Source organism: Stylophora pistillata, chromosome 10 (assembly GCF_964205215.1).
Source record: "Stylophora pistillata chromosome 10, jaStyPist1.2, whole genome shotgun sequence".
In the NCBI taxonomy this organism is placed as follows: Eukaryota; Metazoa; Cnidaria; class Anthozoa; order Scleractinia; family Pocilloporidae; genus Stylophora; species Stylophora pistillata.
Genome location: NC_142528.1, coordinates 22,675,966 through 22,692,532, shown reverse-complemented (window position 1 = coordinate 22,692,532; position 16,567 = coordinate 22,675,966). Strand labels below are relative to the sequence as shown.

At 38.6% G+C, this 16,567-nt stretch overlaps 2 protein-coding genes across 2 annotated transcripts; one reads left to right on the top strand and one right to left on the bottom strand.

The window, feature by feature from the left end:
* Positions 1-902: 902 nt before the first annotated feature.
* LOC111330291 (uncharacterized) lies at positions 903-6,258 on the bottom strand. Its single transcript, XM_022935129.2, has one exon. It carries the CDS (start codon positions 5,998-6,000, stop codon positions 3,169-3,171), a length of 2,832 nt encoding a protein of 943 aa, XP_022790864.1. The 5' UTR covers positions 6,001-6,258; the 3' UTR covers positions 903-3,168.
* A 1,240-nt stretch (positions 6,259-7,498) lies between these two features.
* On the top strand, positions 7,499-16,126 carry LOC111330292 (protein kinase C and casein kinase substrate in neurons protein 2). Its single transcript, XM_022935130.2, has 4 exons — positions 7,499-8,403; positions 10,326-10,446; positions 13,944-14,077; positions 14,461-16,126. Exons 1-4 carry the CDS (start codon positions 7,604-7,606, stop codon positions 14,735-14,737), a joined length of 1,332 nt encoding a protein of 443 aa, XP_022790865.1. The 5' UTR covers positions 7,499-7,603; the 3' UTR covers positions 14,738-16,126.
* The last annotated feature ends 441 nt before the right edge of the window (positions 16,127-16,567 follow it).

Below are 16,567 nucleotides of genomic sequence, written 5' to 3'. Positions count from 1 at the left end.
CCTCTTTAATAATGGATTAACCAGTGCACATTTCCAGTTTAATGCGAACGAACCAGACTCCAGGGACGGATTAATGACTTTAGTAATAACTGGAGGAAGCATGTCAACACAGTTAATCACCAAAGACATTGGCATGGGATCCAAAATACAACTTTTGTTAGGAAAACCTTCAATGAGTTCACGCACATCTCCTTCTGACAATGGTTTAAATGATCCATCAAAGCACCAGACCATGATTCGGTATCATCGCCAAAAACTTCTAATAAAGCTGAAGATGTTAATTTATCAAGCTTAGCGTGAATCATTCTGATCTTATCAATAAAGAACGTGCCCATCTCATTGGCAAGAGTTAATAAATCATTTGTACTTTAGATGCTACTAATGATGGCAGCTTTTTCCAAGTATTTGAGTCGCTTCAGTGTGGAGGCAGATGACTTCCTAAAAGCTTGCAGAACAGGCATAATTTTGGACAGCAAGTGCTCAATATTTTCTTGGTATTATTCATAGCTGCCATCTTTGAATTTAACAGCAGCAAAGAGCTAGTGAGAGAAAGAAATTTAGACTAAGGGGGTGGACAACAGTCCAAAGAAAGGAGAGAAGAGGGGGGAAGGTCAAAAGAAATTCTTGCCTTTTCCCAGTCCCTTCCTCTTACCATGCATTTCAATGGCCATTCAAAGAAACAATTGCAAGCTTGTAATGTTAACTTGCCTCACTAAGACACCTGCACTGGAGGTTAACTACCTAAAAGTAATCAGCATCAGCAATCATTGCACCTCAGCCTTTACTCTCATAATCAAAATACTTGATGTCAATATCACAGCAGGCTGAGCTTGCAGCACGATAAATACGACTGTTTAAATGTATTAAAAAATACACTTATTACAGAGAAAACAACAACATGGTTATTTAATGTTTGTTTACTTAAGTCATAACTGTGTTTAAAATAAATCATACATACCATACAAACTCTACTGTCATTACGTGACCATCAAACTTGGAAGCAAAATGATTCAAAGTTCTCTTTTACCACTATTAGGCAATTAGAACACTAAATTAGCTTTGACCGATGCCAGCCTGTCCATATTGGTGCCAGTCTTTCGTACACTGTAGAAAATGCTATGGGAGAGAAACAAAGACTTTCTACCTCAACTGTGAAAATTGTGTAAGTTGAATCCCAGGTCTTTGGAGGACAGACACCATCGGTGTCATTGATGACCTCAACATTAACAACATTTTACATGTATCAATTAAAACACAAAGATTCCATGTTGCCATGGTTCTGTACAGTAATGGAACACAGAAGATATCAAAATGTAGTAAGAACATCAACAACTTGCTCAGCAGCACCTGTGTGCTATTTTTCTGTTCTCGTCACATTTTGACATCATCTGAAAAGAAGCACAGCAACATAAATTCAATTTGTTAAATGCAAATACAGCCATTCCTCTTTGCTTTGACACTCTGCCAAAGAGAGTGCTATGGATCACTCCTGCAATTTTATGATTTACATTGTAAAAAGACTGTCACATAGGTGAAGGCCAGCTACAAATTAAAGTACAATAATAATGCTACCACTATGATGAAATCTAATCCAATAATTTACAGCAGTGTCAGTGTTATTGCTCTAACTGAAAGCCATAGTTAAAAACACTCTTATGATCTGTCAAAGAAACTTTAAAACTTTTAAGAAACAGCCAAATGGTTAAAATATTCCACTGAATAAAACTGATGCATTTTGGTATAGTTTCACCAGAACACCATCACAACAACATTCATTCAGTGTTAAGGATGTTCTTGGTGTACAATTTTTACTACCTAATATTACATTTATCATAATCATGCATGATTTCAAAACTTGTTTTACTTTACGACTGGCAATAATCTAGACTTTAAGCGGCTTTGCCTGTATCAAAATAAACCCTTTGACTTTGCTATGATTTCACTGTGATTCAAGATGTGTTAAAATGCATTGTCAAGAAAAAACAGTAGTTACAAATAATAAAGACAATCAATGTTTGATTGACAGATTTAAACCTACAAGGTTATTAATGATTCATTAATGATTACCATAGACTACTAAAATACAAATATTCCCATAGATTTTTGCAAAAAGACTGTTGTGACCTGTAAAACTACATCAATCAACCCAAACTATTACTGATAGAGATATCTTTAAAAAATTGCATGAACATATGACAAGAAATGCAATAGAATACTTTTTGTATGCTAAATACACCAGTGTATATCTTGCATGAAATAAAATGATACACTTACAACAGAGGTTAACATCCTATCTGGATAAAATAGTCATCCAACTTCACAAAACCAGGCTTGACCTGTGATGTCTTCCCATCACAGAAAATTGCTTTTCACAACCTGACACACCCTTTTGTTGCTGTGCAAACATATTTTTGATTTCAAGATTCAAATTCTCTACTTTTTCTGACCAAATCAAATATTTTTTTCACATTGCTGTTGTTCCAGCTGATTTCCTCAGTGGAGGCCTAATTTTATACATAAGCATTGCTGTAACGATAATGAGTTCTTGAACAAGTATATATAGTAATAGAGTATCTGCTTTAAGCTTCCTTTCTGCCATTGCTCCCTGCCATCATAATATCAGTTTGAAATGTTCTCTAATTTTCTCCAAAAATTTATGTTTTAGACTACTGGATCTCCTAACTGCTAGTGTTCTAATGCTGCATTAGGCTTAATGTGTTCCATAAGTTAATTCACATATAACAGGCAATACAAAACCATGCTTTGTTTTTCAGTTGCAAAAAAGATTTTAACTCTAAATAACCAAGTGCCAAAATTTTGCAATAAGATCTCATGCATGTTAATGCACATGTAGTACATAGAATGCCTGGCACTCAAAATAGCTGCTCTATAGAGTTTTCAATTTACAAAGTTTCTGATCCATGCTTCTGCAAGCAACTCTTTCTTTTCACATGCAATAATGTTAAAGTTAGGCTCTTGAGAACTTTCATTTATCAATCAGACCCTCTTTTTTCCTATTTCTCACTATGTTTAAATCCCAAAGAAAATAAAATCTCAGTTTACGATAATTACATTAGAAACCAAAACACATGCAAATATTTGACAGGTGTAGACAAACCATTCAAACCATTGTTTATGATATAAAGCTTTAACAACTCAAAGTCAAAGTTAAATACCATCCCCTATAGGCGTTATCTTGGCCACCTCTGGAGTGACTGCAACAACTTCTTCCACCACCTCTTCTTGAATCATGACCTCTGGGGTAATCTGACCTTGATTTAATGCCTCTTGGATTATTTCCGCTGGGTTTATTTCTGGAACATTCACCCCATCTGGACATGGTTTTTCCTGGTTAAGTTCCTGTCCAGTTGTGGCCTTTTCCACTATACTTTGATGGCTTTCACCTGTAGCAGTAACAACTGATTGTCCATTAGGTTGCCCTGTTCCAGCAGTCCCAGTACCCACAGACACTTTGTACAATGAGTCAGTCATGGTACCTACAGATGACATAACAGCAGACTGGTCAATGCCACCAGCTGATAAAAGTTGGTTGCTTTCAGTGTTAGTACCGACTGTTGTTTTTCTTATTTCTTCAGTTTCCACAGCAACAGAAACCCTGGATGGGAAAAACTGGCCAGGTATTGCCTGTATGTTAGGAGGGAAGGTATTAATAGGCCTTGCTAGGTTTGCAGCAGTGGCAAATGGCATTCCCATGTTTGGAATTGGACTCCCACTCATGGTATTGAGAAAGGTACTCATATGGGGAATCTTGGCGTTAGTGCTTGAAGAAGGAAAAGTTACTTGCATTTCTGGAAGGTTCACCACACTGGGCCTTACAAGGCCAGCAGCTTCACTCCCAATGCCCACTGCCCCTTGACTTGAGTCTTGAAGAGTTGGTGCTCTGGGTGTGACGGCAACCTGACTGGCTTCCACATTACCCCTCTTGGCTGGAGGCTCCCCTTCCTTTTCTGTTACCCCAGTGGGTGTATGGCCTCTTATCTGGGAGGCCAATGCTGATAACATGGATGACATTGGTGTACTGGTTGGAGGTAAGTTACTGAGGTTGGCTAACATTTCTGCAGCAGAAGTGGTTCTTTTCCTTCCTCTTCTTCCCTTAGGTTTTGGAGAGCTTGCATTTTTACTTTTGGGGTCTGTTCCAGCAGGGTCACTTCCCTCCCCTGGTTGCACAACAGCCACTGTTTCTGCAGTAACACTCTCTGCTATAGGTACTGATGCCACTGTGGTGCTGATGCTAGGACTAGCAGTTCTTATTGGTGTGGCCACTGCACCTCTGATATCTTGAAAAGCTTGAACTTGGCCAGCCGGTCCAGTCATGGGCATTGGAGCAAGGAATGCAACACTTTGACCTGTTCCTTGTATACCCTGCATTGGAGCAATAGGAAGAAGGGTAGAAATGCTGTGCAGGATTTGGCCATCTTTGGTCATAGTTGGTGCCATACTACTAAATGTTTGCATCCCAGGAAGGACTCCACCTTGTGAAGCCGACAAAAATGCACTTTGAGACATGCCTGGCACAAGTCCTTGCATCCCAGAGAAAGGCATTCCGGCAACAGTGCTTCCCTGTACACCGGGCAAAGCTTGTCCTGCAGTTACAGGAATCCCAGGTAACAAAGTTCCTTGAATCCCTGGCATTGTCATGCTGTAAAGTGCACCAGATCCTGGCGGTAATCCTTGGAGAATAGTTCCCTGAGGACCAAGAACGGGCATCCCCGGAGGCAAAGTCCCTTGTGTTACATTTGTAGTTGTGACCGGAAGACTTGCAAGCTGAGATGTTGAAGAAGGCGGTTGTGAAATGGGCTGAGTGTTCTGAATAACACTCGGTGCCATTCCAGTAGCGGCTGGATTTACTTCTAGTGTGACAGCGACTGGTCCTTCAACGCGTGAAGGATTAGGCATAAGAGCGGCAGTCGCTGCGGCTGCTTCGACGCTGTTCAGAGAAGCGACCTTGTTTACCGCTGCTACAAGACTTGCCTCGGGACTAAGACTCGATTCCATTGGTTTTAGAACTTGTGCTTGCTTGTTTTTGATGCTTTGTATGACTGCTTCGCTGACTCCTTTAGACTGAGGGGTTGTTGACCGCTTTCTGATTCCTAAGCGCTCACGCCGTCTTCGCTGTCGTTCACGGTTTCCTTTACGAATTATCTCCAATTGCTCGCTTGTCATGGTTTCCTTTCGTTTTCGTCTCCATTCTCGATATCTCGCCCTCAGCGCTTCAATTTGGTCACTACTCATCCTTTCTTTCTGCTTCCTTTTCAACTCGCGTTGTTTTTCTCTTCTTGCCGTGACCTCATCGTTATTCCCCTGCATTTTCTTCTTTTCACGCTCTCTAAATACCCGCTTTGTCGCGACGTCTTCGGGTGATTTTTCAGTGTGTCTCTTCGGTTCTCGCGTTCTCCGCTTTTTCCCGTCTGCTTTTGTTTCTGAAGTCTCCGTGATTTCTTCGGTTCCGTTTTCTTGTGGTTTTTCATCGATTACTTCCACCTCACTAGCGACAACAAGAACGCTGCTCTCGTCTGAAGCGCCATCAAATCTTGAGTTATTGTCGTGACATGGTGGTGAAATGGCGTTGTTTGCTGATGAGACGGTATCGGATGAAATTTGCTCAGTTGCGCCGTCCTTTCGAGATTTTTGCCTCGTTCTCGTCGATCGCTTCGGTCTCGTAGCTTTCGAAGTTTCTTTGTCTACTTCTTCTGGTACTTCTGTCTCGACTTTCAGAGGTAGCATTACTTCTACAATCGCACAGCCCTCAGACAGAACCTCAAGATCATGGCTTGGGTCCACGTCGTTACTGGTTGTCGATGGCGCTTCACTCTGGCGTGACATCCTTAGCTTTTCGCGCCTTCGTCGCTGTCTTTCTCTATTCAGTCTTCGAATTCTTTCTGTCCGACTCTCGCCCGATGTTTCTGTGATGGATTCCACTGTGTCTGTGTCTTCGTTACTCACTCCTGCATCCGTACTGTCATTAGCTTCGCTATTCATTTTTGCACAAGATATCGCATATCAAACCATCCAAAGTATAAACACGCCAGAAAGCAGGACTACGTCACGCGATAAACTAAAGGCCTTTCGACCAAACTTTTACGTTTCCAATTCGCACACAACAAAAGACAAATCTTTGAAGAATTGCTGTTTGCTTACTGGGTACGAATTCGACGTACCAAGGACTTAAAATAGACGATTTTGGCGTCTAGGTGGCCATATTGGGAATCAGTCAATCAAATTTTTGAAACCTAGGGAAGAGACGAGCCTCGTTTTCATGCTGGGGTGTGACGCGTTTGTTGAATGGCAGTGGCTATTGTCACATGTCTATAGGAAATGTACAGGAAAGCTCGATATGAAAAATATTTGGGATAAACTGCTGGTTTCTCGATGTTTCAACAGGTCTAACAACCTGCACCTCTTTATGCAACTAAGGAGTCGTCATTGTCAACCTGACTGAGTTAAGAAAAATCAAACAAGCCGAAGTTATGTGACGTTAATAAGCGTGATTGTTTCCACTTGGCTGACTGTTTTGACACCCGACAGTAACGAAGTATTTGTTATCAATTCGTCCCTGGCCGGATACAAATACTTTGCAATGACTTTTGGGCATGATAATGCGATTTTGCGTGATCTTTTAGCGCGTCTTTTATCAACTGGGCGAGATGTCTCCGTTGAAATTTTCCAAAACTTTCAAACCCACTGATTTACCGCTAATTTAAACAACTACAACAAAAAACTTCACGCTAGGGTAGAGAATATTAGGGTTGATTTTCCACAAGAATGTTTATAAAACAGTACATATATCAGATGTCAGAAGCGGCTTGTGTGAGTCTCCGCATACTCAATCATTGACCCGGTCAAGATAAGTTCAATATAACATGAAAGGCGCAATTCTCAACGAAATGTGTTGCCAATTACGGTGCGGCCTTCAAGTTTTAGACTGGGGTTGATCGACAACCAATCGGTGCTGAGCTCAATTTATCTAATCCTTCAAAATCCTCCCGAAGAAATTTCCGGAATAATATGTTGGATTAAGAGGCAGGATCAGCAAAAAATATTAAACAGAAGCAAAATAACAAACAAACGAAAACATTCGAGTTAAAATATTCAAATGATGAACCATTCAAATCTTTTGCAAATAATATGTCAGTAATCAAGTCCTTTAATTTACCTACACGTTTCCCAAAGAACTGAATACATTTTTGGGGCGGAAAACCTGAAATTCTTTAAAAAGGCATGGCTTTTTTTACCTTCCCTTCCCTTCTCCTACCCATGCAGTGGGTCTGTGTTGTACCCTCTGAAGACTTTTTGCTCTCGCATCAAACGAACTTTTACGAGAGTGCTCTTACTTTCAGTGTGAATTTTCACTGCTGTTTAGAGTTCACTTCTAAAAACTTAGGATGCACTTAAAATTCTTGAATTAGGGTCCTTGGCTACCAAAAGCCCGCGTTTCCTTGCCAGCGTTACAAACAGTTCTCTGCGCATGCGGAAAGAACTGGAAGACCCCACACCTTCCAAATACTGCAGTTAAATAAATTTGAAAAATGTGAGTGAACTTCGAAAGCAAAAATTCTGGAAATTATTTTGTTTAAAGGAAATTATGTCTATTCGAGGCACACCAAGGGGTTCTGACGAAAACCTGCAGTATAGTGCAGCTAGTGACAGTTTTTGGGATGTTGGAAACTTCAAGCGCACGGTCAAACGAATAGACGATGGTGCAAAGTTATGTGACGAGTTTATGAAACTTGTCACAGAAAGAGCTGAAATAGAAGCAAAGTACGCCTTGAAATTGAAATCCTGGGCCAAGAAATGGGAAGAATGTATTAAAAATGGACCAGAATATGGCTCAATGGAAGTTGCCATGCGAGGCACTGTCACTGAAGCCGAGTCAAGGGCAGAGATTCACTTGTTATGCCGTGATAAACTCATGGACGACGTGCACGAATCGATTAAAAGGTGGAAAACAGAAAATTATCATAAAGGAATATTTCAATGGAAGGAGACCAAAGAGGCCGAAGAAGGATTTACAAAAGCTCAAAAGCCTTGGGCAAAGCGATTGGCTAAAGTTGAACGATCGAAAAAGGCGTATCACACTGCCTCGCGAAACACCGAGCAAGCTCAAAATGTGGAGAATCAGGCAAATAACGACACCGATTTGAAACCAGCTGAGAAACTAAAAAAGTTGTCGGATGCAACAGAGAAAGCGAAACGAGAAATGGATAAATGTAAAGAAAAGTACGAACTGCGCCTCGAAGAAATCACATCTTACAACTCACAATATGAACGAGATATGATTCAAGAATTTGAAAGGTGTCAGGAGAATGAAGACCACCGTCTTGTGTTTTTCAGGGACACTCTAGTGAAGTATCACAAATGTTTGGATATATCGGATAGCCCTGAGTAAGTATTTGGTACTATGTAATAGAGATTTGTAGAGTAAGGAAAGGTATGCTTCAGTTTTCACTCTAAATATAAATTGAACATTGTACTCGAAGACCGTACATGTTGTCGTCCTATTTATATCTTTCTTGACTACTCGTGTTCCGCGTAATTAACTTCTTATTATGCAAATATTACAACAAATCAAACGTAAACATTTTAAACCCACTTTGATATGATTTGCATTTTTAATCCAGTTTCTTGCAGTCTGATCATTTGTTGCTCTGCGTTTGTTTGGTTTTTAATGCAAAATAAGCTAAGAATATATACTTTATTTTATTTCATATTTGCTTGGAGGGGTGCAGAAAGTGAAATTCTGTTCCTCTAGAAAGAAATTCTCATCACTCCTTTTAAATTGATTAATCTTCATCTGTGCTCATTTAACTCTAAGAAGATGAAATTAAATACGGTCATCACTTGTGTGACTGTTTGTGTTTATCCTGGGCAGCAGACCTGAAAATATATGCTTGTTTGTATGCCCGCCATGACGGAAATTAAAACAAAAGAATTCAGGAAAGCATTTATCCCATAAATAACAACACTTTGAAAAATTCTTTGACTTTTCACTTATCAGCCAATGCATTGCTGAGAAGTTTACTTATTTGGACTGTCTCCAGCCAGTTTCATACTTCAAAGAAGTTCTTCCAGATGAAATATGTGAAGTATTTTGATATGAAAGTAAAATTTTCTTCCAGTTCCTTTGTACTAAAAGTGTGCAGTACTGTCGTCCTAGTTTCAGAGATATGCTGAACAGCTTTTTGTTTACAGACAGCATGGGGTCAGTAGTGAGCATCTTGCATCAAAAGTTGATGGTCCAGTAAATATGGCTATTTTGTTCTCAAGATAAAGAGGTCAAGATACTTTTGTGAAATGTTATCCAAATCATAACAGGCTCTGTAAAAGATCTGCTAAGAAATGACAGATGTCAGAATCTCTTTTACGCACACCTTGAGATTGATTCAGTTTGCCACAGTCTTAAAAATTATCAGCTGTAAACTAGTGTTACTTCAGTCTCCTAAAGAGATCATTCTTTAGGAGACTGAGAATTGTGCTAAAAGACTGAGATTGTGCTACTCCTCAAGCTAGTAACAAGCTTTGATTAAATCCTTGGATGAATTTTAGATGTAAGTCAGATATTGCTCTTTAAATGAACAATTAATTGTCAAAAATACCTTAGTTCATTTAGACTTACCAAAATATTCAGTTTTGGTAATGGAGCTATGTTTTGGTGCAATGTTCCTGAAAAATTAAGCTCAAATCAACCTCAAATCAACCATCCTAAGCAGCATTCACTTCTCTTTGGTCTAATATGCTTGCTACAATGTAATTTGTCTGTGGGAAAAGGTCACTGTCTCCCATCAAAAAGACCAACTCAAAATGTTATTAAGAAGCTCCCTCAAATTCCTCCCTTTTTAAAAAATGATTTTAAAGACTTAATATTCTTATCTCTTCTTTGGGTATTATGCCAATAGATCCTCTCTTAAGTATTATTTGAGGTTTGAATAGTTGAGAGGTCTTGGAAAGTATCTCTTTTTTCCATCTAGTGCTACATTTAACACAATTGGCATAACTAGGCAACCATTTGCTACAGCCACCATGCATGCAATATCCAATCCTGGCTGACTTATCATTTTGTGAAACATTCATTGTCAGCTGACGTTTGATTTTTGTAAAGTGACATTTTGTTGATGCTTTTTGTGTTTGAAAATTAACATTGTTTTCTTGATCTAGGATTTTACATGGAGATGTGATGTATTTTAGAACTGAACTCAAGTTCTGCTTCTGTTTTCAATTTTCTTCTCTTCCTTTTTTTTTTTTTTTTTCCTTAGTTTGTTTGTGACTTTTCAGAGGAGCTGCAAATAAGAAACTCTCCTTTTTTGCAGGTTTTCTGGGGTCTTTGTCAACATGGGCCTAACATTTCAGAAGGCAGATGCCCAGGCAGACTTAGACTGGTGGTCACTCAACCACGGTGTAGGCATGCCACAGAATTGGCCAGTGTTTGAGGTACATTCACATTCTGTATATCTTCATTATGAGATTCCCCAAGCGAAGCTACGTTTTATACAATAGAGTAATAAGCTCGGACAAGATATATATCTTATTAACCAAGCGCGAGGGCCATACTGAGAGGATATTGGCCCAAGGTCTTGACAGTATGGACTGAGTGCAGTAAGGTCCGTACAAAAAAGACTGAGAGCCGATATTCTTCCAGTACGGTCCCGAGCAAGCTTGGTTAATAAGAGATTTATTATACGACTGAATTTCAAAGGGACACAAGTGCGGTATCATTCGGGACCATTCGGGATCATTCAGGACAGTGCCCGGTCCAATACTTAGAGAATATTGGACCGGCAATAGAGCATTTTGATTGGTTGATTTTTGTTATTGGCCCTCTGACTGCCCGAGTCGTGTAATAATGAAGGAAAATATTCCTTGAAGTGAAATGCGATGGCTGTTTAGGTAGTTAAATTAAGATTAGTGGTTGCAAGTTATCTCAATGGAATATTTTCATCATATCATCACCCTATTAGTACCATAATGATTCCATTTTAAGGCCTTCGTACCAGTAAGTGCTCCCTCTCTAGTAAGCACCTCCATTCTAATAAGCACCCCTATTCTCTTTCACTGGTAGCACTGCTAGAGTACATTCCCCACCGTTATTATGCAATTATTACACGACTCGGGTAGTCAGAGGGCCACTAACTAAAATCAACCAATCAAAATGCTCTATTGCCGGTCAATATTCTCTCAGTATTGGACCGGGCACTGTCCCGTATGGTCCCGAATGATACCGCACTTGTGTCCCTTTGAACTTCAGTCGTATAATAAATCTCTTATTAACCAAGCTTGCTCGGGACCATACTGGAAGAATATCAACCCTCGGTCCGTACTGTCAAGACCTTGGGCCAATATTCTCCCAGTACGGCCCTCGCGCTTAGTTAATAAGATATATATATTCACTGTATATTTGTTACTTTAAAATTTCTCATATTGTTACTTTTTAGATAAACATAAAGCTTTGTTTCATGCATTCTGCTGTTTCTCAAAAAATAAATGTGCCCTGTTTCAAATGTGCATCCCCTCCTCCCCCCTCAGCCCTGGCCCCCTAGTGGTACTTTAAATAAGTAAGCACCCCAGACTAAATTGAATAGTTACCATTTATTCAGACATAATAACCAGTTATTTTCTTAGGGTATATTCATCATTGTTTTTTACAAAACACATAGTTGTAGTGAATTGTCTTGAGTTCAGCTGTTCTGTGACAACAAGAAACTATACTCGTTTATGATATGGCTAGTACCATGTCTCTATAGGAAACATGCCACAGTTAGCTAGTAGCTAAGACAGGATTTGGTTGCTCAGTTAGGATGTTCAATGTATATGAATCCATAAACAAAATCATCTCTACTGGGCAATGATTGTTTTCTTAACAAGTGCTTTTCAATGGCACTCTTGACATGATATTGGCCTTGGTTGCTAAACCACTTTTATTTCTGTAATCGCATTGAAGAAGAATAGAGATTACCTCAGACTTAAATATTAGAAAAAGATTATCTTTTCATTCAATTGTTTCTTATCTCTCATTCATTTGTGATTTTACTAGCCTTTATTTCATTGGATGTCAATTTTGTGTCATTGCACAAGAGGCAACTTCATCATAGCATCACAGACAAGTCACAGTTTAAACACAGCTGTTTTTTTTTTTAATTTCAAGAGGGTACCTTTCAGGAAGTGTATTCTTTGTTCACTGAATGGCTGAAGTGTCTTGAATTTTATTGAGCTCTAACTAGAAATTTTATAGGTTGTAGTGTAAAGTTATGCTTTTCCTTTATGTGTTTAGTACACCTTCTCAGGGTCTTAAAATAATTGAGAAGAATATGCTACCTTTCTGTAACATCAAGAAATGATTAGATATTCTAGTCTTCTCGGATAGGTGCGAATAAATGGAGGTCCCGTCTCCTGCAGGGTTAGGGGCAGGAGACGTTAATTTCTTACACACGAGATTACTGTGTGATGGATGTCCTCCCCTGGGGTGGCATGGGTGGGTGGGTAACAGTACCCCCATTGATACCAGTGTTTACTACACTGAAGGGGCTATCCTATATAAATATAGATGTCTACTCTACTCTTCAGTGGGAAGGTAGCTCATGTCACTACTGCCTCTGAACCAAGAGTGCAGACCTTTTCTGGTGGATTCAGTCCTAAGAATATTTTCTTTGCCCATGTGTAGGAGAGGAAATGTCCTACTAGTAACTTATTGAAAAGAATGTTGTATAGACAATGTCAGGGTGGACCACTGAAAGAGCAGAAACTACTTCAAAACAAATCCATAGATAAGGAGAGCACTTGTGAGGCACCCTACAAAGTACACAGTTTTCATTCAGACACAGAGGATAATTCTGCTTGGAAGAATGGCCCTACCATTTCTGAAAATCTCATGAGTTTAAACACAGGTGAATGCATTGATGAAGGATTTTTATACAGCACAGTTGAGTCAATAAGTAACTGCTGTGCAAGAGATTCTAGCACTGTTGGAAGTAACTATAAACACATACAAGATGGAAATATTTCTGAGAAGGTAGACAATGAAGAAAGTGCACATGGTAGCAGCAGGACTGAAGTGTTGTACTGGGAAATACTGGATGTGTCATGCAGAAACCAGGTAGTTAAAGGTAGTAAGTCACAGGAACACCAGTAGTTAAACATTTAGTTGGAGTTTGATACTTTGGATAGTACAAGGCAGTTAGAATCAGCTTAGAAAAGAAGGTGCCAAGATTTTACTTAAAACCTTTTGTCTGACAAAGCTTTAGAAAGTTGAGCATTTGCAGTGAATGGTTTTAAGCAAGAGAAGCAATTTCCTGAAAAGAGTGACTTTCTGATGAAGAGAACGGTTAAAAAAAAAAGTACTGGTTACTCATCAACTTTTTTTGCAAGTGAGCATCAACATCAACTGAAACTGTTTGGTTGCTACTAAAGGAAGAGAGGTTGTGCCATTTTAGGTTAAATTTGCTCTTCCTCTGATTGCTAAATACAGGTGCAATCTCAATTGTTTTATATTACTTTTCCAATAATGCTAAACTACCTACAACTTGAAAGGAGACCGACTAAGATAGAAAACAGAAAAGAGAAAAGATTTAAATCAATGGAGAAAAAGTATGTTTTGAGATGGTGAAGATTGAAAATCAGCAATTCAGCAATTTGTGCAGTGTTGCTCCTGTCATTTCCCTTTGGAGATAACTGAAAGCAATATCATTTTTTCTAGTATTTTTGATTAAAAAAAATACACGTCCAAATTCATCACTTTTCCTAGGGACATTCAAAACCTCATTTCCAGCATCATGTTCCTGAACAAAACACCTAATGCTAGAATTAGCTTCTTCTAACTAAAAACAACAACAAACCAAATCAACAAATGCACTCTAAGATACTCACTGACAGTGACGTCAAAGCTTCACACTTGGATGCTTGAGTGTCTTAAAAGTTGAACTTTTTTTTTTCAGGAATACAATGAGCCCCCTCCAGCGAAACGGCCATTAGTGTCACAAGGGCATGAACAAGCACCAGCTGCATCCACCTATTCGACAACTCAAAACCATTTTGAAGAACACACTGATTACCCTCAGCACAATGAAACGTAAGTTTTTGAAATGAGAATAACTTGCGGGCTTGAGCTTTCCAAATCTCCTTGAATATTTTAAAGCTTGCAGGGCTATCAAGACATTCTAATGATTAAGAAGTGTGCATTTAGGCTGTCAGAACCAGACTGTCTCACATGAGTTTTAATCAACCTTGATACAAGCTAGTAAGTCATGTTGTTTTAAAAGCGTGTAAAGTTTTTGGCAAAGCTTACAACAGAATGATAAATCAACAGGATACCTGTACTTAAATAAGCTATGTGTTCAAGAGGTCTCTTCTTTTGTTTCCCTCTAGGGAATCAAGATGCATTGGTTATGAAATGATTCCAACTATATCACTTGCAGTGTTAATTTACTTTTGTTTCATTGTCTTTGTTGATAGAAACAACCCATTTAACAATTACACATCAAATACAAATGAAGACTTCAGTGAACCATCAGCTCCAGATGAATGGGACATTGAGCCTCCTCCCATTGAAGATGCAGGTGTCCCAGTCAGGGCCTTGTATGACTTCCAAGGTGTGGAGGACGATGAACTCAACTTCAAAGAAGGCGATATTCTTACACAACTTTCCTCGCAGGATGACCAAGGCTGGTGTCAGGGAAGATTTCAGGGTAAAATTGGACATTTTCCTGGGTCTTATGTGGAGCCACTGTAGAAGGAAGAAGCTCACAATAGCAATGTAATATTCTGTTTTTTAAACAGAACTTAATTTTAGTGTCCCTTGATAGTCTTCTCCCCAATTGTATGGAACATGGCATCCTGAAAACTCAATAAAATCTCATAGTGCTCGCTGCTAAGTTTCCAAATATTATTTTGGAATAGAATATCTTAAGTATGCAATGATAGTTATTGCAACAAATAGTAATGATACTGATAGTCAATAGAATATGTATAAACACAGCACATTGTGGTTATTTGTGGCTCACGAAAATATCAATATCCATTTCCCTTCGCAGACAGTGTGTCTGAAATTAAAAGGTGGCATGCAAGCAAACTATGCTGTGGATAGACTTTGGTTTGAATCGTTCAACTCCAGAAACTCCAGTTAGCTTTTACACCTTTTTCCCTTCCCCTTTTTCTGTAATTCTGTTAACTGCTAAACCTGAGTGACCAGCATCAAATTTCTCTTTTTAATAATACTACCGAATCAGTCAATAAGATCATGAGAATAAAAGAAATGATTGCCAACTTAAGAAGCTCTGATTGTTAAACAAATTCTTCTTGTCAGGTTCTAAGGAAATACATAGAAAAGGTACAGAGAAAATGGATACTGATGTTTAGGTGTTAACGGTTAACCTTCCTTGAGTGGGTATTGATATTTTCAGAAATCATCATTAATATATACTTTGCGGAAGGTTAGGTTTAGGAATGTTCATCATGATTATTGTCGGTTTGGAGAATACAAATACAATTAATTTAAAACTAATCATTGATAAAATTGTATGGTTTGGGTTATATAATTTCTCCTTGTCTAACAAATCAATGATATAAAGATGAAACTTCCTTTACTACCACCATTATATAAAATGGTGTACTGGTATACTTTTTGAATATGAAACAGAAATAAAATGTACTTCAATGGTTAGAAGGTAGCCTTATTTATGTAGCTCTGTTGTTTGAGTGTAGAGTAAGAAATGTTTCTCAAGTTGATTCTCAAACTTTCATATCGTAGATGAAAGGAGAAATGTATTCAAAAGAAAGCTATGATGTACCCTATTTGTTAGAATATATTAAGCTCTTCAGATGGATATTGAAATGTATTTTCTCCCAATTGTACATTATTTACTGCAAATGCTCCATTACAAGAGATTTCAACAAGTTTCTGGATAAGTTGAAATCTGATCAGAGATAAAGGTTACTGAATGTAAAGTATATTCTGTGAGGATCACCTGGGATAAGGTGTATTTCAAATGAAATGCATTCAAGTTATAATTTTTCTCTTCTCTGCTATCTCAGCAGGGGCCCATCACTTGGGCTCCTGGTCTCAGTTAATCATAGAAACAATAAGTTATTGCCCTAATAAATGTTATATTTTAAAGGACAATTTTATGGTAATGCGTCATGGTTATCGAAGCACGTTTTTTTTCCAAAAGACTTGATTTCCAACTGTCATGGGGGGGGAGGGGGGGGGGTTTGCTAATTCCTCATGTTTTCACAACACGTCACGATTGTTTCGTTGATCAAAAGTCAGTAATATTTTAATTTATTAATCCGTTTGTTGACATTTAATTGACCACGGGATTTACAGCCCATTGCATAATCGCTTAAGGTTGACCTTTGAGTTAATGTGACATTTTGCCGTAACACGCGCTCGAGAGCGATCAGTCCTTTTTCTACCTCGCTACCTGAAGTGTCCTGAGAGAATTTTGCTAACCTGTTTCTCGGTACTGGAGTTTTGATTGGATTGCGCCACAGAAGTGAGTAGTGTGTTTGTAATCAGTTGGCATTTTAGTATCATTCGTTTTCCAGCATGAAATTATCAGGA